This window comes from Phasianus colchicus, chromosome 9 (assembly GCF_987193195.1).
Source record: "Phasianus colchicus chromosome 9, bPhaCol1.hap1.1, whole genome shotgun sequence".
Classification (NCBI taxonomy): Eukaryota; Metazoa; Chordata; class Aves; order Galliformes; family Phasianidae; genus Phasianus; species Phasianus colchicus.
In genome coordinates, this window is record NC_143444.1 from 15,960,472 (window position 1) to 15,982,269 (window position 21,798).

At 41.0% G+C, this 21,798-nt stretch overlaps 2 protein-coding genes across 7 annotated transcripts; both read right to left on the bottom strand.

Moving 5' to 3' along the window:
* Positions 1–1,657: 1,657 nt before the first annotated feature.
* Positions 1,658–7,664, bottom strand: RWDD3 (RWD domain containing 3). 3 transcript variants are annotated; one of them, XM_090146318.1, is made up of 5 exons: positions 7,389–7,664; positions 6,732–6,842; positions 3,000–3,484; positions 2,177–2,292; positions 1,658–2,078 (listed from the first exon to the last, which is right to left on the bottom strand). In XM_090146318.1, exons 1-5 carry the CDS (start codon positions 7,471–7,473, stop codon positions 1,964–1,966), a joined length of 912 nt encoding a protein of 303 aa, XP_090002444.1. In that variant the 5' UTR covers positions 7,474–7,664; the 3' UTR covers positions 1,658–1,963. The 3 variants fall into 3 exon arrangements, with proteins under 3 accessions (XP_090002444.1, XP_090002445.1, XP_031470647.1); XM_090146319.1 differs by having other exon boundaries at positions 6,716–6,842; positions 7,389–7,455; XM_031614787.2 differs by lacking the exon at positions 6,732–6,842 and having other exon boundaries at positions 7,389–7,656.
* A 5,067-nt stretch (positions 7,665–12,731) lies between these two features.
* Positions 12,732–20,073, bottom strand: HCCS (holocytochrome c synthase). 4 transcript variants are annotated; one of them, XM_031614777.2, is made up of 7 exons: positions 19,989–20,073; positions 19,410–19,560; positions 18,574–18,722; positions 17,794–17,942; positions 16,557–16,676; positions 15,338–15,424; positions 12,732–15,093 (listed from the first exon to the last, which is right to left on the bottom strand). In XM_031614777.2, exons 2-7 carry the CDS (start codon positions 19,525–19,527, stop codon positions 14,895–14,897), a joined length of 822 nt encoding a protein of 273 aa, XP_031470637.1. In that variant the 5' UTR covers positions 19,528–19,560; positions 19,989–20,073; the 3' UTR covers positions 12,732–14,894. The 4 variants fall into 4 exon arrangements, with proteins under 4 accessions (XP_031470637.1, XP_031470636.1, XP_031470638.1 ...); XM_031614776.2 differs by having other exon boundaries at positions 19,856–19,995; XM_031614778.2 differs by having other exon boundaries at positions 15,297–15,424; positions 19,856–19,995.
* Positions 20,074–21,798: the final 1,725 nt, after the last annotated feature.

Genomic DNA, 21,798 nt, shown 5'->3' on the forward strand with positions numbered 1-21,798 from the left:
GGAAAGGTTTCATGCGTACAATTTAGACACAAGCAAGTCCATAGGAAATAAGACTTTACTAAACAAGCTGTTCAAAGACTGTTTATATTGCAATATCCACAAGAATATATATGTTTTATTTGTTAAAACATTTTTCTTTGCAGTTTTCTTTTTCTTTTTTTTTCCTTTTTTTTTTTTTTTTTTTTTTTTTTTTTTTGCAAGTACAATGTCTTACTCCAATAACTATATATATTTCACTTACTTTTCAGACACTGAGACATGTCCTCTTAACAATTCTCGGGAGCTTTGGCTTCGTTTCTTTGCGTTTTGTACTTCTGTGTCTGCTTCACTTCCTTTGGAGGAAGGAACATGCACCACAGCATGCATTTCGATGACTTCTGTGCCCCAGGGGCTCACAGGCTTACCCATCTCTTTTACCAGTAAATGCAAACATACCATCTGTTAACAGACAGCTGCAACATTCTTCCAAAAGAACAACCTTTAAAAATATTGTTTACTTGTCTGAACACAAGATATCTCTCCTATCCTTCAAAATAAGTGACTGATTGACGGGTAGGCAAAAACGTTTGCTTTGACAGAATCAGACTGACATCAGTTTTCATGTTCTTCTTTGCTGTCTGAACAATATCAAGCTGATCAGATTTGTAATTCTTCTGAAGCACATCAAATCAAGCATAAATACCACAGTCCTTTCTGCACTAGACTTGTTGATTTGACCAGTGTAAGTTAGTAAGTAACAAAGTCACCAGTGATAATGGCACTGTGGTTTTGTTTTCTACATTTCTTTCTATGGCTCCTGGAATACAAAAATCACCTAGCTTCTTTGAAAAGCCAGTCCAAACAGTTAACCAAGAAGGCATCGGGTAACAGTAACATTCCAGAAAATACACGAGGTTACAACTAAGTGTGTCTGGAGCCGCTTACCCCACCAGTGGTTTTCTAAAGCAGCTAAATGTCATAGCTTTTACAGCAGTGAGGAAGAAGTTGGAGAAGAGTCTGCATCTACACTTGCAAGAAGGATGGCCATAACTGTATGCCTCAATTACCTCTGCAGTCATACACAACTTGAGATCAGATGTCTAGGAAAACTATTCCATCCAATTCCCAAAATTAACAGAAAGAATATTCTGCTGATTTATATGCAAGCTGGATAACACCCAGCTAGACTTAAATAGCCAAGATGTTGATATGGGCTGGGACAAAGTACCTTACTGTTCTATTGCCAGAACACCAGAGGATTTTAAAGATCTGGCTGAGGACATACATCCACGAAAGAAAACACTACAGTTGGCTTTATCTCAGCTGACATACAGTTTTTAAATCAATTTAAATTCTCCACTTCAGTGGTTTTATACATTTTAAAATAAAAACTGACATTAAGAAAAACATTTCTAGGATTTTTATATCCAAAGTCACATGAGCTCTTTCTTTAAATCAACATTCAAGTATATATAGATTCAAATAAATAGAGAAAGAAATGTTAGACAAACACCTAAAGGTTGTTAAGTATATGCTGTCCTCTCATACTAAAATCTGTTTGCTAGGCTTTTTAGAAAAATTCCTTTACAGAGGCTTCCAAAATGAAATTAGACACAATTTCTAGCAAGTTATTATGGAAGACCACCATCACAACAGATAAAAAACAAAACACTGAAAATCAGGACTGTAAAACAGTTTAATTGAAAGCTTATTATTCTAACACTATTTTCTCCTAATATCTCATATTTACCATGCAAATATCATAATTAATTCCACATTCCACTGAAAAAGTTATACCATGCATGGAAGTCAAAAAATCAATTCTTCACGTATATGTTGTTTTCTCCTTATTGCAACTCCTGGCTTTTTTTTTTTTTTTCTTTTTCTTTTTTTGTAGATAAGTTTCCTTGTCAAAATAGTCTTTATTTCCCAGAAGAATCTGCAGTCAAATACTACTTTTGTCATAGAGTCCAGTGCTTTATTTTTATTTTAAGAGAGGAGGCACAAACTCAGAGAAGAGATTTGCAAGTCCTGCAGTTTCAAATTCCTTTTGTAGCTCATCCAGCGTTGAATATTCTTTGACTTCAAACATCTGAAACCTACATTGTACAAGAGAAACTCATGAATATGCCTCGGTTTGTCAGAATGTAATTATCGATTCAGTTACTTTTCTATCCACAACAGTATTAAATTATACCTTTTATGCTGTGACTGTACTTTTGTCTCACACAGTACACTGATCATTTTCTCTTTGCATTTCTTTCCGCTTGAGTCCACATCTACCTTAGAAGTTTTCTGAAGAATCAAGTACTCCTAAGTGTCAAAAAGAACAAAATATTAAATGTCAGCCAGCATCTTTGAAGTTTAGTGAAACTCTGAAATCCATATGAAACAAAGATCTTTTTCAGAACACAGTAATCACATTTTGAAAGTTCATCCCAAAAAATGCATGCCTGTTTCAACGCATCACCTTGAAGCTGAGCATAGTCTTAAATAATCTAGAAAACGTTGAGTTTGAAAGATCAAAATGTTCTCCTCCAGTATCACCATAAAGGCCTGCCTAGTGCAGCAGGACCACATAAACACAAGTTCAAAAGTACAGTAGGAGCACCACATGGTGACATGGAAGAAGACAGCTAGGAATGAACTACTAGTATCTGTTATTACTTTCTGATCACAAATTTCCTGGCTTTGGGGTTATTTTATGGGGTGTTTCAGAAACAAAGGAGACTGAATCTAGTGTATTACATAATATCTAGCATACTATATGTCAGGAAACATAGGGAATGCAAGAGCAGAATTCCAGTGGGAATCCAATGGAATATGAGCCACAGGCTTCCCTGCTTTCTTTCTTACAGAATAATGCATTTTTCTTAAACATGGAATCAAGTTGTAGGAAATTCTCCTATTGATCAATCTGCTTCCAAAATTGCTAATCTTGGAAAAACACACAGAAAATATTCAGACACAGGTTTCAGTAGTAAATCAATAGAACTAGTCAACATTCATTGTTCCTGCACCTTAATGTTGCTCTTGTCACCCTGAAGAAGAATCAATATTATCTTGCCCATGAACATCAGTCTTCCAGTCAGTTTTAGATCTGAAGCCCATTTTTCCACAGTTCTGACGTATTTTGCCTTCGCTCTCATGTGATCTAAATGCAAAAGGAGCATCCAGATAGCATCCTCTGTACTTGCTCCTTTTGACAAAGTGTTTTTTTCATTGCAAACTGTTGCTGGTTGCTTAATGATATATTTAAGATGCTGCTGTATCCAAAGAACCAGCTCATGCACCATGGGTTCAGAAAGATGCTTCTCTGCTTGTTCAAGTAATTTATCTTTTATGTCCATACACTGGGCCCTTGTAAGCTGGTCTGAGCTAACAGAAATTTCTGGTAGAGTTGATGGATAATTGACTGGTAAACGAAACAGCAGCTTTAAAAGTATATCTGTATCCAGTAGCTCTTTCACGCTGATTTGAATTCTAAATGTGACTCCATCTGTTTCTGGAAAGTACAAAAAATAAACATTAATAGTTTGCTTGAAATTGAAAAACATTATTAAGTTTTGCTATTGTCTTTTATCAATTCAACTTAATGTCATTCTGTACTAAAAATGTGGTGTTCTTCTTGGAGGGATGTGGAGGTGCAACCAATAACTGTAGCTTCACTTGCAGAGAATCCTAAAATGAAACACTTCCATATCATACTAGAAGGAAAATTATTTAACACATTCCAAAAAGCATTCACACCTTTTGGCTCCTTTAAAGTCTACTCAAGCCAGTAACAAAGAATTGTCCTAAAAACTTAAGTCAGCTTCTACAGCTCAGTAACAGCAGCAAGGACAACTGGACGGAGGGACAGAGCATTGCTGTAACTGTGATCCTAGAAAAAAACAGTAGGGCTTTTACCATCAATACCAGCACAGCCTTGTGTATTTTTGGAGATCTAACTATTCAAAGGCACTTCAACACAGAAAAGAGACAAGGAAAGAAAAGAAGTCACAAATTCTTCATCCCCTACAACTTTCTGAGAAATTACATTTAGTTCTTTTGTCAACTTCTCCACATTCTCAACAGTTGGACTGAGACAATCAAAATATCTCTGTTGTACATTTGATCCAAAACACTACACACATCCATACATATATCCATATATATCCATAGTTTATGCTTATAGACCTGCATAGGTACTCAAAACATGTTCTCAGTCTACTCCAGAACAGAATTATATTCAACATGAAAAGTATACAGTGTAAGCATACAGGAGAAAAGACCACGCTCTCCTGATAAATCACATAATTTAAATCAATGAATATGAAAGGACAATAAACACCTTCTTGTTTCACAGAAGAAAAAAAAAAAAAAACACAAAACATGATAATGTGAAAAGAGGGGACAAAGACCTAACCTCCTCTGCAATCAAAAAAGAGGGTATCAGATAAAAGGTGAACTTCCTCAGATGTTCTCTGCTTCACCTTTTTGATGCATTCCAAACACTTCACCCCAATTCTCACAAAAATTGCTACAGTGTCAGGCTGATTCACTCTAGGAGGGCAGGAGAAGCCAGATTTGAAAGGCAGATGAGAGCTGAGTTGAGTTTCTGAGGAGCTCTTTTGAAGAGACTTGCCGCCTTCCCCCCGTACCTTATCTTCCTTCACATAACAGTCAGCTGAATTACGTCTGATTAGCATTGCCAACACCGCTAACCAACCTCAGCGCTCTCTGTGACTTTATATTTAAACACTGTGAAGTGAAAGAAACTAAAAGCGACTTGGACAGAGAGATGGACTTGAGAGAGCTTAACCAAAGGTCTGCTTCCAAACTTCCTTCCTGGTTCACGCAAAGAATACTCAAAGGCAGAGCAGTCACAAAATAAAACGAGCAAACGCTGCAAACTCAGTAACTGAAGTACAGCATTACAATAGCATGGGCTGCCAGGCCCCCAGCCTCTGGCTGAACATCAGCATCACCTGATGCCTGCCCAACAGCCGCTTCATTTTACACCATGTTGCCTATATCTATTTGAAACACATAGCCTACAGATGAACTGAAGAAGCAGCCAGGCCAACCTTGCCCCTTCAGCAAGGACCTCCCACTGCCTTGCATGGATCCATAGGCCTGCCACATCCTCACACCTCTCCCTGCACGATGGAGTGGTCCCAGTGCAGCCCTGCAGCCTCACGTCCCAAAGCAGATTACTCTGAGCCTGGCCACGTCCATTTACATCTGCTTCAGACTCACTTTCAAAAAGGAGAACTTGTTCAAAACATGTGTTGGGCTGTGGTGTGCAAAGTTTATTTAAGCATGGTGGTGCCCATGTTCTGCACCAGACTGCAGGCTGCCGGCAGAACAAAGAGTGACACTTGTCATCCTTTGTAACAAGGCTCTGAAGAAATGTATCCTTTGTTTGCACACAGTACAAGGTCTGAGTTGGCTTCGCAGCAAAATGGTGATTATTTCTGAAATAAAGGTTTGGGTCTGACCCCTGTTGGCATTTAATGTGCTAATACGACTAAACTCAATACATTTTAACCTATTTTCACCCACAGCAGCACGCTTATCAGCATATTTAGCTCTAGCATACTTCAGATTTTTTCTTATGTTCCACGACAGCCAGACAGATATCCCCCTCCTCTCCTGCCCAAAGGCATTTTGTGCAACAAATGCAGACTATTTTTATATTCAGAAAATGGCATCTATTAAAGTACGAGCTTGGAATATATAAATATATTTTTATAGCAAACTGGATGAGTAAACCAGAAAAGAACAGATTAAAAGTAAATTATGGATTTCTATCTCTAATGCTAATCTTTCTAAATAGAAGGAAAGATGGAAGGTAAGAACGACATGCCGTAATTAGTTTACTTAAATTCATCAACACGTTGGTTTGGATAAAAACATATTTTATATTCTGAATAGTTCATTGTCAAATTCTGGGAAGCTGAGGTTGTTAGCACACCCAGAGCTCTGCAAAAGCATTTTCTTCCATTCCTCAAAGCCATAAGGAGTAAGAGTCTCAATAGTCTCCTTTCTGATTCAACAGATCTATACCCAAATTACTCTTAACATACGAGAGAGCAGAATCTAACAGCCTCTCTGAAGTTACCCTCGTGCACTGTTTTGTCAAAGACAATTTCTATGGTTTGAAGAGATTATGCAAATATAAGCTTGTAAATACAGTAAAACCATACTTTAGACTAACTTAAGGCTTTTGTAACTCCAAAACAAAAATTCACAACATAAGAAAACTTCCAACAATCCTGTAAGGAACCTTTTCAATTCTAGCTGAAAACAATGGAAATCAATCAGATATTCATGATCCTAACATATCATGGGAACAACCTCACAAGGTCACACAACACTAATATAAATACACCAGCCTGTCTGTACTGAGCATCCATGACACTTCACGATGTCCCTGGAAGACTTCTAAGCCTTTTACATCCTGGCAATTTAGTAACACAAAAACATTTTGCTGTATGTGAAGCACAGAGATGGAGAGACAGCCGCGCATACACAATGTTCAGATACATTTGTTACAAGTATCTGTTAAGCCTAGATACTGTATTTTCAATTAGCGCCTGAAATAATGCATCTGAACTTAACGTCTTTTAGAAAACAAAACTCAGTTGAGGCATTTCATCAATTACATTTTAAAAATACACCTCTAAATGCCAACTGAAAAAAAAAGAGAACCAGGGCAAGAGGTGTGCTGCAGATGTAGACGCAAACCAACCCCACTTGTAGGCTACCCCTGCTGATTGCTCCCCATGCATGCACTGATGTCTGCGTCCCTCGGAGGCTGTCTGCAGGTCTTCCTTTCAAATAACGGCCTACTCTTCTCCGGGGATCTATTTCGATGGCTATTTTCAAATAAAGAATGTGGTTTATTCAATGAATTTCTCAGTAACCGTTTACAACGAGCCATGCAGGGCAGCCCCGTGCCACTGCACACCAAAGCAGCAAGGGCTGCTCACACAGCGGCGGGGACCAACGAGCTCAGCTCGCCCAAAGCCCAGCTCAGGCTGCCCAGGGCCACGGCCGGGGATCCGGGGAGGGGGACCCCGAGACACCCCGCGCCGCTGCGCTCCCGGCCCGCAGCACCCCGGAGCGCTGCAGGTCTGCTCGCCTTCCAGCCTACGGCAAACGCGCAGCACCAGCCGCACGCCGCCGTCATCCCAGCGGGCACAGCCGCCCCAGCAGCCGCGCCGCAGCCCGGCCCCGCGCGAGGAGCGGCCCCGCAGCGCCTCCTGTCGTCGCGGGCGGCCAGCAGCCGACGGCGGCGCGCCGCCCCTGCAGCGCTCGGCACCCTCGTGGAAGCGGCCGCTGGGGCCGAGGCGGCGGGACGGCGCCGGGTCGAGCGGGTGCCGCTCGGGAACTGGACCGCCCGGAACCGCAGCCGCCTTCACCTGAGCTCGCCAGCACCTCGCAGGCGCCCGGCTCGCAGTAGATGGCGGCGAGGGCCGAGAGTTCCTCCAGCGCCTGCTCCGACATGGCCGCGCCCGCCCGCACTCGGCCCCGCCTGCAGCTGCGCCTGGGGGCGGTGGCACTGCAAGGCCTTCCGCCACCCCTCGGCTTAGGCGGGCGCGGAGTGCCGCGAGAAGGGCAGAGCGGTGCGATGGAACTGGGCCGGCCCAGAGGCGGCTGCCGGCTGCACCAGGGGCGGAGCAGAGCCCTCCGCTGCCGCGTGGCTCCGCCGCCATTTTGTCCGGCAGCCCCGGGCTGTGCGGTCGGCGGAGGGCTGCGGCCGCGGCCTGGCTCTGGGTGCGGGAACCCCCGCTCCGGCACCGCCCGGCACTTTTCTAAAACAGGTTCCTTGGTATAAAAGTAAGCGTGACAATTTCTGGTATGCTCTACGTAGAGCCATACCGCACAGCAGCGCTTGCGATGAGCGCTTGGTGCGATGACCGCCCGCCCAGGCGCACGCAGGAACACGGAGCTGCCCGACACAGCCGCAGCTCGGCTCGGAAACGCAGCGTGCAGCGGGCATACCAGAAACACACAGCTGAGCAAACCGCACCGAGAGATGCTGACATCATAGGCATCAGTAACAGCAGCAGTGTGGGCAAGGAGTCAGCCACGTCAGCCCCAGCTGTTGGCATCGGTGCACAACACAGCCTCGGTGGAACTGGACTTTGCTCTTCTTGCAGTCAGCGATGGTGCATGGATGGTTCTCCTGGTGGTCATCTGGCTGAGGCCCGCTACAGGCATGACAGCACATACAGCTATCTCAGGGGTGCCATTCGGTGCTTTCCCCCAGCTGGAAAAGCAGCAGGAGGCTGAGAGGTTAGACAGCAGTGGGCGTGCGTCACTGAAGTTTGTAACAAGTCACTTAGAAGCAAGGGATGGGTGGCTTATTTATTCAGCAAAGCATATCATACTATTTTTAATGCCGTAAGTTCTGTTGAAATACCAAGAAATGCTGAGTGGAGAATGAGTGAATAACATGCACAGACATAAGCCTGGAGCTGCCATCAGTGCTGCCAGGCAGCAGTCCATGCAGCTGTTCAGAAGGCTGAAAATTAGTGAAAATTAGCCTTAGAAGTGCTTCATTCTATTACTGAGAACTTGCTTGCCCCTGGTCTTTCCCCCTTCCCCTCATCCACTTTGCATATTCCATTTTACATGTTTAAATAAAAAAAGTCGATGTAAATGTCTTCTAAATTGACACTATCACAAGACACTGAGGTCCCTATGAATAACTTACTGCACTCTGACATTTGGAAGTCATCAAATGAGACAGTATAATGTCAGCTTGATATTTTTCACACTATGAAAATATCAGCTTCATGTCAAAGATCTAAATTCCATCTTAATGTAATAAATTTTCTTATATTCACAGACTAGTGAAAATGCTAAATATTTAAATTTGAAATGAACTTCTACAGTTACGATCTGGCCTTCATATTCCATTATTATTAAATTGGAACTCAAGATCAATTTTCCCTTTTTTTTTTTTTTTTTTTAATTTCTTCAAACATTGCAGTGTTTGATAGATAAACATTAGCTATATTCATTTCTCTAAATGGCTGCTACCCATCAACACATGGCAAATAAAGTTCAAAAAACCCACTTTTTGGAGTTACTCTGTATTAGAACACCCCCAGCACCCTGTCATAAATTGATATACCACTGATGATATCAGTATTTTCCACTTTGCCTGACAAGGCAAACAGAACACAACCTTTCATATATCAGAAAGATTAATCTCCCCAGTGTTATTTGCAGAAGTAGCATCCTTTGCTTTCCACTCACTGTAATTATGACTCCCAATCAATCAGCTGACAACCACTAGTGATTACATATAAAAGCATGCATTTAGTCCTGCTCTCCCCTTAAACCAGGTTGTGAATGACAGAGAAGACAGACATTCGAAAAAAACATTGAGCTGGACCATCCATCTACATATTTTTGCCATCATTTTCATGCTAGTCAACCTGCTGTGCCAGCTATCACAGTTATAAGCAGTCCTGAAGTATGTACTCTACAAGGCATTAAAGGACCACTAAGAGCCTAAAAATCTCCTAAGATGCCCATTCATGAATCACAGAGCAAACAATAATGAAAAACCCATAACCACAGCACAGGTGTGATGGCTAAGCTGCTGCTGGGAAAGAGAGAGCTGAAGGACAGCATCTCTGCAGATCTCATTAAGAATTCATCTGATCAGGTCCAATTCACCTGTTTATGCCTAAGTCTTGCACCAGTTCTTTACCTGGAATAGAGGCTGGTCCTAAAACACAGATATTTATACAGAAAGTTATGCAGCCCCAGGAATTGATGCTAGGTCCAGGAACTTACAGAGATTTTACCCAAATATGCTTACACAGGTAAGAAAATCATACACACAAGCTCAGGAAGCTATTTGCCTCCATAGATACACACATATATAGGCATCTTCTAAATGAGAAACATGGCTAATTTGAAGGGCCACTTCCATTATATAACAGCATTTTCTAGAGCCCTATCAAATGCAACTTCATGAATTCAAGAATAATAAGAATACTCAAGTGATTCACATCATCTTTGAATTACTCCACAATGTTTTATGTTGGTTATCAGGACAGAGTAAAATATATACTAAACATATGCTATATTTATACCTTTGGATAAAAAGAGAAAAATTACCTTAACTCATCCAGCCTTCTATGATACAATTTACAGCATACACCCAGAAATTATCAGTTTGGAAGATTCTGTTTCATTTCTTCAGAGTAAGCATCATAACAAGCACTGGAACAATGTTACCTCAACAAAAACATTTATTAGGGAACATACTAAAAATACCCTTTGGACTCGAACACCACTTTGACTCGGTATCTATCTTAGTGAAATTGGTTGATGTGAATGTTTTGGTTAGAGCCCAAAGCGGGAGGCTCTAGCTCCTTTTAGTTGGAATAAAGTAATTTTGACTCCGTAAATAAAACTGATAAAAGTAGTATTTTTTTCTAAGGTAAAATTCAGCCTTTTCATAGCATTTCACTCCTTAGTTTTTGAAAGTTAATGAATTCTCATACATATCTATCTAATAGATATATATATGATATTCTATCATATATATCTATCTAATTTGAGAGAAAAAAACACATTTTCTATTGCTTTTTCTTCTAAGTATTTTAGAAGCAAGTTTTTCAAGGATTTGCGGTCTAGCAGTGCTTTTTAAAGGCCCTTATATTTATCCTCCATGTATCAAACTGCTCCAAGTCGATTCCCTAAGACAATCTTTTGAGAGATGGAAACTCAGTTTGAATGTCTAATGATCAATTAAAGCATTAGCTATCCCTACAGACAGGAGACCTATGGGGTTGTGGTCTTCAGAAAGAAGTAAGAGCAGCAGCATGTCAGAAAAACTGCTAAAATGTTATGAGGTTACCACAAAATTGGCAAAATATTGGAAAGCAAAAATCACTACCAAGTCCGTGATGCTTTCTTGCTGTTTTTTTTTTTTTCCCTTGATATTTTGAAAACAAATGTGATGGTTTCTAGCATGTAAGAGGTTATTATCCAAACTGGAATGTCAATACAGGAAACAGTATCTATTCCGTTAGACTTTTTACATGAGGCCTAAAAGTAATCCCAACACTTATATTTATACTACTCTTTGAAAATCTGGTCCATTCAGAGTCTATTTATAAACATATGCACACATGCTGCAAACATGTCTTGTGAGCAGCTCCTGCTGGAACCAGCACAACCATTTGGAGCAGTAAATAAGTCATCTCTGCACATGTGCTCAAGAGAACACATCTGAGTTTGGAGTCAGGACTAGTATTCTGCAAGGTTTTGTAGAGTTTGATGTGCAAGGATTAAGACTAAATAGATGCAGCTGTTACATTCATTAAAGAAATTAAGATTCTTTGAGATGACAGACTATGATCATTTTCAGAGCACTGAAAGATCCTTGGCTACTCTCAAGCCTTCTGGAGACATAACAATATTCACAGGCTAAAGTCTGTCTTTCAATAGCTGTTTACAGAGCACACTGAAGTCCAGAGAGTGAATACATTATATAATTGTCATTACTGTCCCCCTTCACGCTAAACTAACATATTTCTTTCACATGACAACTTAAAAATGGTAACCCAGAACACTTAGCTTTGGCAGTAAAAATATATATATATATATATATATATATATATATATATATATATATATCAGAAATGAACAATGGACACATATCTTTTTATCAGCAATATAATCCCTTTCTTCTACAGCTAAACAGGGCAGAAATTCTAGGGCTTGGATGAAGAAAAGGAGTTAGGACTTTCGACATAATACTGAAAAGGAGAAAGTTATTTCTAGAGGAGGGGGGAGAAAAAGGTGATAAGAGATACCTCCCCTCTTCCAAACTGCCTAATACTACACAGTGGCAAAATATCACAATGACTCCATGCATCAAGGAACTACAGGTATCCCTCCACAAGGCTGTGAATTAATGCTAGTAACAAGGCATTCATGTTGACCAGATGCTAAGAGCACACAACGTAGAAAAACAGAGAACTAGGCCATCACTTAGCAGGGAAAGCATAGTAGGCCCAGCAGGCACATTTGGTGTTCCTCTGGATTGGCAGCACAGTGCCGGGCACTCTAACTGCAGGGCAGCCACCTGAAGCAATGCAATGGCAAGAGGCCAGAGGAGCTGAATCAGTCTCATACTCCAGGAGGATCAACATTACTCTTGGCTACATGCACATTACCCAAGACTTGATTACAGCTGGAGTGCTATGCCAGAGTCCTTTTCCACTGATCATGAAAGAGCCACAGAGATTGCAGTTTCTAAACACAGTATCTTTGACGAACACATTTTCAACTGCAGACCAGCTGTTTTAAATGCAAGAACCAAATACAACAGGTGAAGGAAAGCTTGGACATGGTAAAGCAGAACACAGGTGAACTATAGACAACCTAAACCAGAAAATTGCAGATTTCCTTAAGCCTCACTGCTTGTAGAATATAAACTTAATTAATTTCTAATGATTACTTTAAAAAACTAAAACCTTCCATTCTGCAGAAGTTAGCTGGACGGAGGATGAAAATATTTGTTGTCATATGTTCTTATTCTGAAACCTGCAGGTTTGGCTGGCTAACGCTTAAATTAGTCCTTACTTTTTGATTCTGTCTTTACCTAAATATGAGTAACGTATATTCAAAGATAACTTTTTTAGGCCAATGAAACAGATATCTCATTTGGCCCATGCAAGAGCTCATATTAACAATTCTTAGAACTAGAAATGTGATCACAAATACCAAAGTTAAGAAAAGTATATTTATTTGAGTCTCCTTTTTGTTTGAATGACAAAACAGCACAGAAAAGAACAATTCTGAATCTAGGAAAGATGAAACAGAATACAGCAAATTCATGGAGCAGCATGAAACATCTTCTACCAGATTTAGTAGCAATTACAGTTTTCATAACACACTTAATGTCAAGTTTCCAAAACCAACAGTGCAGACTAGTCATTTTCCAAAGCACTCTTCATTGTGCGTAGATCAAGTTACCAAACACATACATAAAACTCAAAAAGCCCACCTCAAAAAGCAGCAATCTTCTGTCTTTTCTATTAGAACTGGAAGAAGTAGCTCTTTTACTGTCAGACACTTCTTATATCTACTCAGACTGAGGCTTGGGTTTTCTTGCTCTAAACTGTTCTCATTAACACACACACACACACACACACACACACACACACACACACACACGTATGAATCGCTGAAAAAAGGGGAAAAGTAATAGGAAATTGGAAACAGGTAAAAGTAGGAGTTATTTCTTAGGATTCTGGACTTCTGGGTAAGTTTTATTCTGACCCTACAGATAGTTGCCTTTAAGTGGTAGTAATTAGTCTCCATTAGTACCAAGAATCACGGAAGATTCCCTGCCTATTTTCTTAATTGAGAAGAGTTACTTTACTGAAGTACTAAGGTGTTCTCCCCTTGAGAGAAAACAAAAAGAAGCTTCTGTTATCAGTGAAAAATAACCACTTTCAGAAAATTAAAGTACAGCTGGCTGCCAGTTAAAGTTACAAGAAGAAATTCTGACTTGAGAACAGAAAGAATAACCAAATACCATATTGTAGTTTTCTCAAGTCTTCTGCACAGAGGACTTATCCTCAACAGTACTGTATGCTGAAAGGGAGGGAGGAACATAATTTCATGTATGTGGCAACCGAAATTTACCAAGCCATGCAAGTTTAAAGCTATTACAGTAGGACTTTAAAAAAAGGAAAAAAAAAAATTATTTTCCATATTAAGCATAAACATCACTCAGTTCAGCCACACAGAATTAACAAGCATCACTCTCAAAAAACACTCAACTCAACCTTACTTACTTGCAAAGTATTTACTTGCACTTTGGATACCTTTTTAGCCAAGTTATGTATCTCTGTACCACACCTCGCTATTACTGCTATGAAGGAACGTGTTATGACTATGTAGTCATACACCTCTGTGCAACTGTTATATATATTTTAAAAGGAATTAAGAAATACTACACTACAGGTGATGAAACTATGATGAAAATCCAGATGCACTGCCAGACACATTCTTTAAATAAAAGTTTCTGTCCTGAATACAAGAGAAGATACAATAAAGACAGAAAAAACACGCAAGTGCAGCAAAAAGAATACAACTTTCTTACATCAGAAAACAAACTTTTTAAATGATTAAATAAATACTCATTAGACATCAACCTTACTTCCTTTGAGAAGTGGTGTTTTAAGAGAAGCCGACACATTCATTTCCTGCCTCTAACAATCAGCTGTTCTTCTGTTCAAAGAGAAACTGCTAATTAAGGTTTAAGTATACTCTCCACATTTCCAACTGAACACACTTTTAGAAATACTCACTACAATACTCATTTTTCTTTAACAGAATAGATTTGACTGAAATTTTCTGAGGAAACGTATTTAAACGGGTAAAGTGCCCATGTAAAAACAAGCATGTAGTTTTCAATACTTAGGAAAACATGCAGTTTGTAACAGTCCACAACTTCTATGCTTTATCATCTGTGTATGCTAATACTGTAACCAAGGGCAACCATTCATGAAACTTCCAGTTTTCACTATTTTTTAAGTAGTGTTCAAAACTACAACAAAATGTATTTGGTAGAGCACCAAAGGCATGAAATGAAAGAAGGAAATCTTATGCAAGATTTGTAACAGAATAAAAGATTTCCCAGGTCTTAAGAAAATTAAGATACATGTTTTTGCTTCTGTACTTTTATTATATAATTTATAGCATCATAAAGCATTGGTATACTTCACAATGCATTTCTTCACCCTCGTCATGCCCCCCCTAAAGAACCGTGGTGTTGAAAACAGTCACAGTTTTACTGAACTTCTATTTCACGTCCTACTGTCACATACCCTCAAACCTCAGAGATAAGTGGTTTACTTTTTGATCACGCATAACAAGAGTAGTTAAGAAGTCCAACGCCACCAGGCTACCTTCATCCTGTCCCACACAGCCGACAGAGAATCAAATGCAGGACGAACATCCAGGATAGTGAACTGGTAGTTCTTATCTACTGCACCACCGTCATAGTAATCGATAACATATCGCACTTCTTTTCCACATCGGTCAACAATCCAATCATGTCTGTCAAAGGGAAGTTCATATCTGGAAAGATAGATAACAGTGCAACTTAACGGATAGGTATTATGAACCTGGGAGAGGGAGTGGAAGCAAGATTTATTTATTCACATTCTGGGAATAAGATTCCCTACCATTACGTGCATCGTCTGGTGATTATAACTTGCAATTCTACTTTTGTATCATCTCTAAATTACTTCTACACTGCATCTCCAGACATGCCTCTCTACCTTTCGTCTTGACCAGAAGTCCTGTTTTCATGCCAACGTACCCCATCCATGAACGTATTCTGGCTCTTGGTGAATACTCCTTTGCTTTGCCTCCAAACCGCATCAGGGACGGTCCACACGGACATTCCCTACAGACACAATTAGAACAGAGATAATAGTTTCTACTTTTTGAAACAAAGTCTAATTTTAACTGTTCACACCACATTCTGCTCGCTAAGGAAAATTGCTTCTGACAGGTTCTTAGTGATACCAAGCAAAGTATTTGCAGGTAGACCAGCAGTCGCATAAAGAAAGAAGAGTTGACCTCACCCAACTGGTAAAGAAGCCCTCTGGCTATGCTGCACTCCGTATCAGGAAGCAACCTAAGACCAAGAGATGCTCTCCCTTCAGCAGCTGGCCCCTCTGTGAGCCCAGAGCAAGTCCACCCCTTCTAGTCACACAGGGAGCACAGCTGCAAACAATTTGCCTGTGCTCTCTGGAACAGCCACACCCCTTCATCAGATGCTCAATCACCAGTTCAAGCCCTGACCTAAAAGTTCCCCTACACACCACTAAAATAATTTGTTTTACTGATAGAGAAATGGAGTAGGGGAAATAGTAACAGTAAAAAATGTAACTACAGTCATCTAAGACAGCTTTTTTTTTTTTTTTTAAAGGTTTGAAAAGTGCCCATTTTGACAGCACTTTCTGCCAGTACAATAAGGTATCCATGATATGCTCCATAATAGCATTGTTCTAAAGAAGTTATCTGCAAATGTAACAGGTTACAGAAGTGAAAACAGTTAAATAACAGAAAATCATAAAAGATACCACTCTGCAACAAAGGTCATGGAATTTCAGAGGACGATTTCTAGATACATCATCTTTAACTAGTCTGTGTCTTCTAGGAACAAGGACTATACTGAAAGTGACACAAGTTCCTCTTAAAAGAAAATTTGTCCCTCTCCTTTTTCATAACAAAGATGGAAATAAAGTAATCTTCAAATACATACACTAAGATGTTTTTTTCCTCCAAGTCCACATAATGTGCCACACCACTAGACGGCTGATCCGTTTTGTCTGTGTAATTATTCAGTTCTAGTCATCCCTGCTGTTTAATCTTCCTCCCCGATTATCAAAATGGGAGATCATAGAAGACCATGACTTTTGAAATGTATCAACACCAGAATATTTTTATGAAAACTACAAAGTCTACTTTGAAACAATTACAAAAGCAAATGCTAAACCAAACGATTTGCTTCTCATTTCACGTGTACATACATAGCATGAAGAGCTTCCCACTTCAAAATCTCCTTCCAAGCTTGCTCATTATTTTGATTGTGAATCTTAATGATGTTAGTCATATCTTCACTTGTTATGTCATCATCTTTCCACCTCCACCTAAAAAATAAGACAAGTATTACTGTGTAACTCCTCCATATTCCTTACTCGATTGGATGGACATTGAATCAACAGATTTAAGTGTTTATGCAAAGACACAAAGCAAGAATGGAAACTTCTGGCTCATCTGCTAAAGCATCCTGAGAATTTTCTTTATTTTCTGCATAAACAGATAGTTTTTGAAGTTATCATCACAGAGATCAACTTAAAGCTAGCTAAATTAACAGCTTAACTGGATCAGAAAGTTATCAGGATGTGCAAACAATGGCACATCCACAGTATTTGTAAAAATGCTCAGGAAAAATCCCACTTGCGTTCTTAATGCACAAAAGTCCTGCTTAATACATTTTGCATACACTTTGAAACACCTTCAATCTCTCTGATTCTGCACTGTGACTGTGCTTCCTTTCCAACAGGCATAAAATTGAATACATTAAAGCATTTACAGGTTAAAAATTTGTGTTCAATATAAACTGCTCAAGATATATTGACTCTAGCATCAAAAAGTAGTATCAAAGAATCACTACTGTTTTAATAGTAACTGCATTTAAAGTTGATATGTTTCAGAATGACACACAAATAAATACAAAGAAATGCAGAAACAGCAGCAGAGATTTTTTTTAGGCCAATGAATCATCTATCATTCAGTTCAATCTTGCCTACACTGAAGTTCTGTTTAGACAGAAAACATCTACAAGTCAAACAATTTTAATTTTCAAATTTTTAGCAGCATTACAGAGCCAAATGAACGCCCTTGCATTCACAGAATTTTTACTATCAGTTTATAGGATTAGACTGAAGCCTCTTGCATTTGAAGGTAGGTAGTCATACAAAGTCTTTTTGCACCTGTGCAGTGACTTCAAAGAAAATTTTCTGAGTTAGTAACAGCTGCCTTGACATTCTCAGCCACCTTGCTGATGATGGGGGAGGACAGTCTGAGATCAGCTCACACGTGATGTTAAAGGTTGTTTTTTTTTAAAGCAGTATTTTTTTACAAATGAAAGTTAATTGCTTCCTGCTTGAAACTCTAAAATAGCATCTATGAATAATAACTAATGATGCTATTTCAAAAATCCCAGGCTCATGAAGACTTCAGCTGAAAATTCAGTGTATTTACCCTTTTCTTAGCATAGCATTCCAAAACATCTGTTCTGAAGGGTAGACCCATTTCTTGTCAGAGTGTGCCCTAGGAATGGAAGATTCTTCTCTAACAGTCGACAATGGAAATGGTTGATCTGGAGATGGCAACTGATTAGGAGGAGGCATCTAGAAAACACAGAGAATCACCTGAACAATAAAAGCAAAAACAAACTAGAAATTAAGTAGTTGAGAAAAAATAAAGCAATAATTAAGCAGCCAAGATCAAGAAGTTCAGCCTTCACATTAAATCCACTGAGGTCACCTTTCTTTTTTGCAACAAAATGTTTTGTGTAAGTTTGTCAGCTAAAGACCAAAAGACACCTTTTGTCTAAACTTCAACTTTCAAATCTGCACTCTTCTTGTAATCAGAGGAAATGTCAGAAAGACCTGAATGAGAACTTACCATACCACTATTGTACAGAACCTAGAAACCACTGATGTAACTTAAGAACCATGCTTGTATGTAACAAACAGAAATACATGGCATAAAGTATTTACAAACTGTAAAATCACTTTTTATCAAAAATGATTCAACTTTGAAGAAGAGAGTCTTCAATCTTACATTAGCTTAAATTAAATTAAAAAATTAAATATCCAAAAATATTTGGATAAACAATCAGAAAAAGCAGTTTTAAAATGGAAAAAAAAGAACATTATTTGCCACTGAGTTCCCATTTTACACAGCATCAGTATTTACATCTTTGGTGTTTCAGAAGAAACGAGACTGAAGAAAACATCTGAACCAAGTGAAAGTTACCATATTGCTAGGATCTATGTCATCATTTGCTTGAGATGTCCCAGACTTCACAGGACATGCTACATATTCATATGCTCTTTCCTGATGTGCAGGAACATTGTCTGTGTTCTCATCCCTACGGTCAGAAGTCTTCATGTGCATTGGACAACCTAAAATATAGGAAAAAGCATTATATGTTTTGTTACAAAATGAAGTCTCTGAAACATGACAAGAGATGGAAAACAGTTCATCAAATACTAATGTAAATACAAGAATGCTATTTCACTTTTTGAGTTTTAGAACACTTTCCAATTTTTGTAAATATTTTTGTCTTGCCTGTTTTAGCACTCAACACCATGCTCAAACCTAAGCTTCTCACACAGCCCCTGAATGCTTACACCCTGCTCCATGACTTGCTGCTACACCAAGCTGTTTGTCACCAAGATTTCCAAAGCAATGCGAATCCAACTTGTGATCATTCTGCCAACAAAGAGCTGACATGTCCTTCCCCAGACACTGACCTCATCGCACCCTTCTGCTGCCCCTACCCTGATGCACAGCCATCTGCTCCCACTGACCACCCCCAAAGGGGCATGGGCACCAATCTGGCCGCACATGGATGTGCCCCAAAGCCCTGCAGGACCCCTGTGGGGAAAGCTGAGCAGGAGCACCCACGGGTTCTGCAGCAGCCACCTCCTCAGGGGAACAGCTGAGTTCTTGTCACCAACTGCTACCTGCAAGACACCCTGGGTGGGGGACAGGCTCAAGTTCTTAATGCAGTTGTTTTTCTTTCCTGACAAACACCTTTGAGCTTTCAGTGCAAGGAGCTAACTTCACTAGCTTTTGAGCACAGTTACCTCTCATTTTCTGCCGGTGCATGGGGCATTCCGAAGGTGGAGAGGCTGCCTGGTGCTGTTTGGAAGGCTCGGCTGCTGACTGAGCTGTGGCCGCTGGGGCGGATGCAGACAGACCCATGGCTGCTGAAATTAGGCTTTTCAGTTCAAGTTTCTAAAGAAAAGAAAAAAGCAAATGCCTGTAAAGCAAACTTATGTTCATTACTCACTACAGCGAACGCACATGCAGCTATACCGCGGAACCACAAACTGCTTAAAAACCACTGTGAGCCATAAAAACCCACGGCCAAGGCCTGCACAGCGCGCACAGCGGCGGACAGGAGGGACGCTCCGCTCGCGCCCCTTCCCCGGCTCCGAGCGGCGGCCCCGGGCCTCGCCTCGCTGCAGGAAGCGCTCCGCGACCCGTAACACGCACCGCGAGCGGTAACACGCACCGCGACCGCACTCACCCGCAGGCAAGGTCAGGCCCGCCCCCCTTCGCCAATAGGGGCCGGGCCGGGCCCGGCGCCACGGCCCGCGCCCCACCGCTGCTACCGCCGCTTCCCGCGTCGAGTCGCTTCGCTTCACCACCCCCGCGGTCACCTCTGCCCGGCCCGCGCCCCCCGGCGACCCCGCAGAAGCGCGCCTCGCGAGAGCGCCGGCCCGCCCCGCCCTGCGCCTGCGCAACAGCCGCTCCCGCCCACCGCGGGGGCGCCGCCGTGCGCGGGCCGTTCCCTCAGGCGGCGCGGCGGGCCGGCTCTGCCGCGGGCTGCCGCCGGTAGGAGGCGGCCCGTCCGGCACAGCGCCACGCTGCGGGCGGAGCGGGAAGGCGGGCTGAGCCCCCCTGCGCCGCCAGGGAGCCGTAGCGGGCGGGCGGCGGCAGCGTGCGCTGGTCAGGGCAGCTGGCGTTCGGCTGGAGCACGCAAGTCTGTGAGAGTACAGTCGTTTTGAGCACCCGAATTAAAAAATCTTTCAGTGCTTTTAAGAACACGTTCTCAATAAATCTTCCCGTTGTCCATCACGGTGTTTCTGCAGCAAATACTTTTACCTCAGAGTAAAGCCTTGCAAAGAACGGGTGACAGCCTCAAGGAGGCACACACTGCCCTTAAGCACCCCCCTCTGTGGACTCCAGAAAAGCCGAGCAAAACCAGAGCATACTCAATATCCATCCTTCAGAAAATGACAGATACCCTGTTACTGTGAAGACATACAACAAGCAAAACAAAACCCCTAATTTGGAATTATTGCACCAATACAAGTACCAAAAACAAAGGAAAATTTCAGAAAAAACACAAAGTTCACAAAAAAAACACCCATATATTAATGGGGGAGCTATGCGCCAGAAAATGACACAGGAAGCATTTTGTATATCCACCTCTGCATCTCAGGCAGGGGTTCTCACGCTTTCAACAAGATTTGTTGAATTTGTGCGGTTGAGAACGGCTCACAGAACAGCATCCCTTGTTCCCAGCCACCTTCAGACCTTCCTTTCCTCCATTCAGCGCTAAAAGCCATCCGGTGCTGAACAGCGTCCCACCGAGCCTCATTGTCCTTTCCCGAGCAGTTGGAAATCTGACCTATATAGCATCTGACCCTAAGGAAGGCTTCCAGACATTCCCAGCCTGAGTCACTGCAGACAGATCGACCAGTTGACAAGTTTTCTACAGAAAGTATAAAATGAGTAACCTAAGAATATCGTTTACAAGTAGCACAAGATTCCCATTAAGACATGAGAGGAAATAAAAATAGTAAAAATCACTGTGTTTTCTTCTAGAAATTTAATCAGTGCATAACTCGAAAGCTTAGAGAAATACAAGCAATTGCCAAAGTTAAGATACTCAACAGCAGCAACTTCCTCTGAGCATGCTCAGAGAAACCACCAGGCTTCTCCATGCAGTTTGTGGTTCCCAGGCATATATTCTCTGCCCATAGTCAAACTGAGAATTAAGAAACTTAATTGCATATCTCAGTATTCAGGAAAGGACTGTGTAATGCACGGCATCTATAACACACAGATGACAGTAGCTCTTTATATCCACAGCCTGCAGAGAAGTGTTTGGCTTATGTCCTGAAATGTATTATAACACACCATGATATAATTAATACTATCCAATATCAACATAAGCTTTTCCACAATACACAACAATTTATAGTTGAAGTCACATTCCTGGCCACAGTGAAGTCCTACACAGCATTTCACCCTAAGTCCACCCACCCTACACACCTGGCTTAGACCCCTTCCTCTCTCCACACATAAAGCAAGGTGCAGCAACATCAAGGTATTGAACAAGCCAACCGTTTCTCAGCTTAACCCAAAGCAAGTCATTCTTTCATGACGCATTTATTATTATAGGTACATAAGCTATTACCACAATAAGAAAGAAAAATTCACAAAATAAGCAACTCTGTTCTT

Bases quoted from the DNA above. Each gene is read 5' to 3' on its own strand.
- RWDD3 (XM_090146318.1), bottom strand. From the start codon at position 7,473: ATGTCGGAGCAGGCGCTGGAGGAACTCTCGGCCCTCGCCGCCATCTAC. The intron at 3,485-6,731 runs GTAGCCTACAAG...TGTACTTTCCAG, and splicing joins ATGGGGAGCAATCAGCAGGG to AAACAGATGGAGTCACATTT. The intron at 2,293-2,999 runs GTGCAGGAACAA...TTTGACACTTAG, and splicing joins GTGACAAGAGCAACATTAAG to GAGTACTTGATTCTTCAGAA.
- HCCS (XM_031614777.2), bottom strand. From the start codon at position 19,527: ATGGGTCTGTCTGCATCCGCCCCAGCGGCCACAGCTCAGTCAGCAGCC. The intron at 18,723-19,409 runs GTAACTGTGCTC...CCTATATTTTAG, and splicing joins GCACCGGCAGAAAATGAGAG to GTTGTCCAATGCACATGAAG. The intron at 16,677-17,793 runs GTAAATACACTG...CTTATTTTTTAG, and splicing joins AATGCTATGCTAAGAAAAGG to GTGGAGGTGGAAAGATGATG.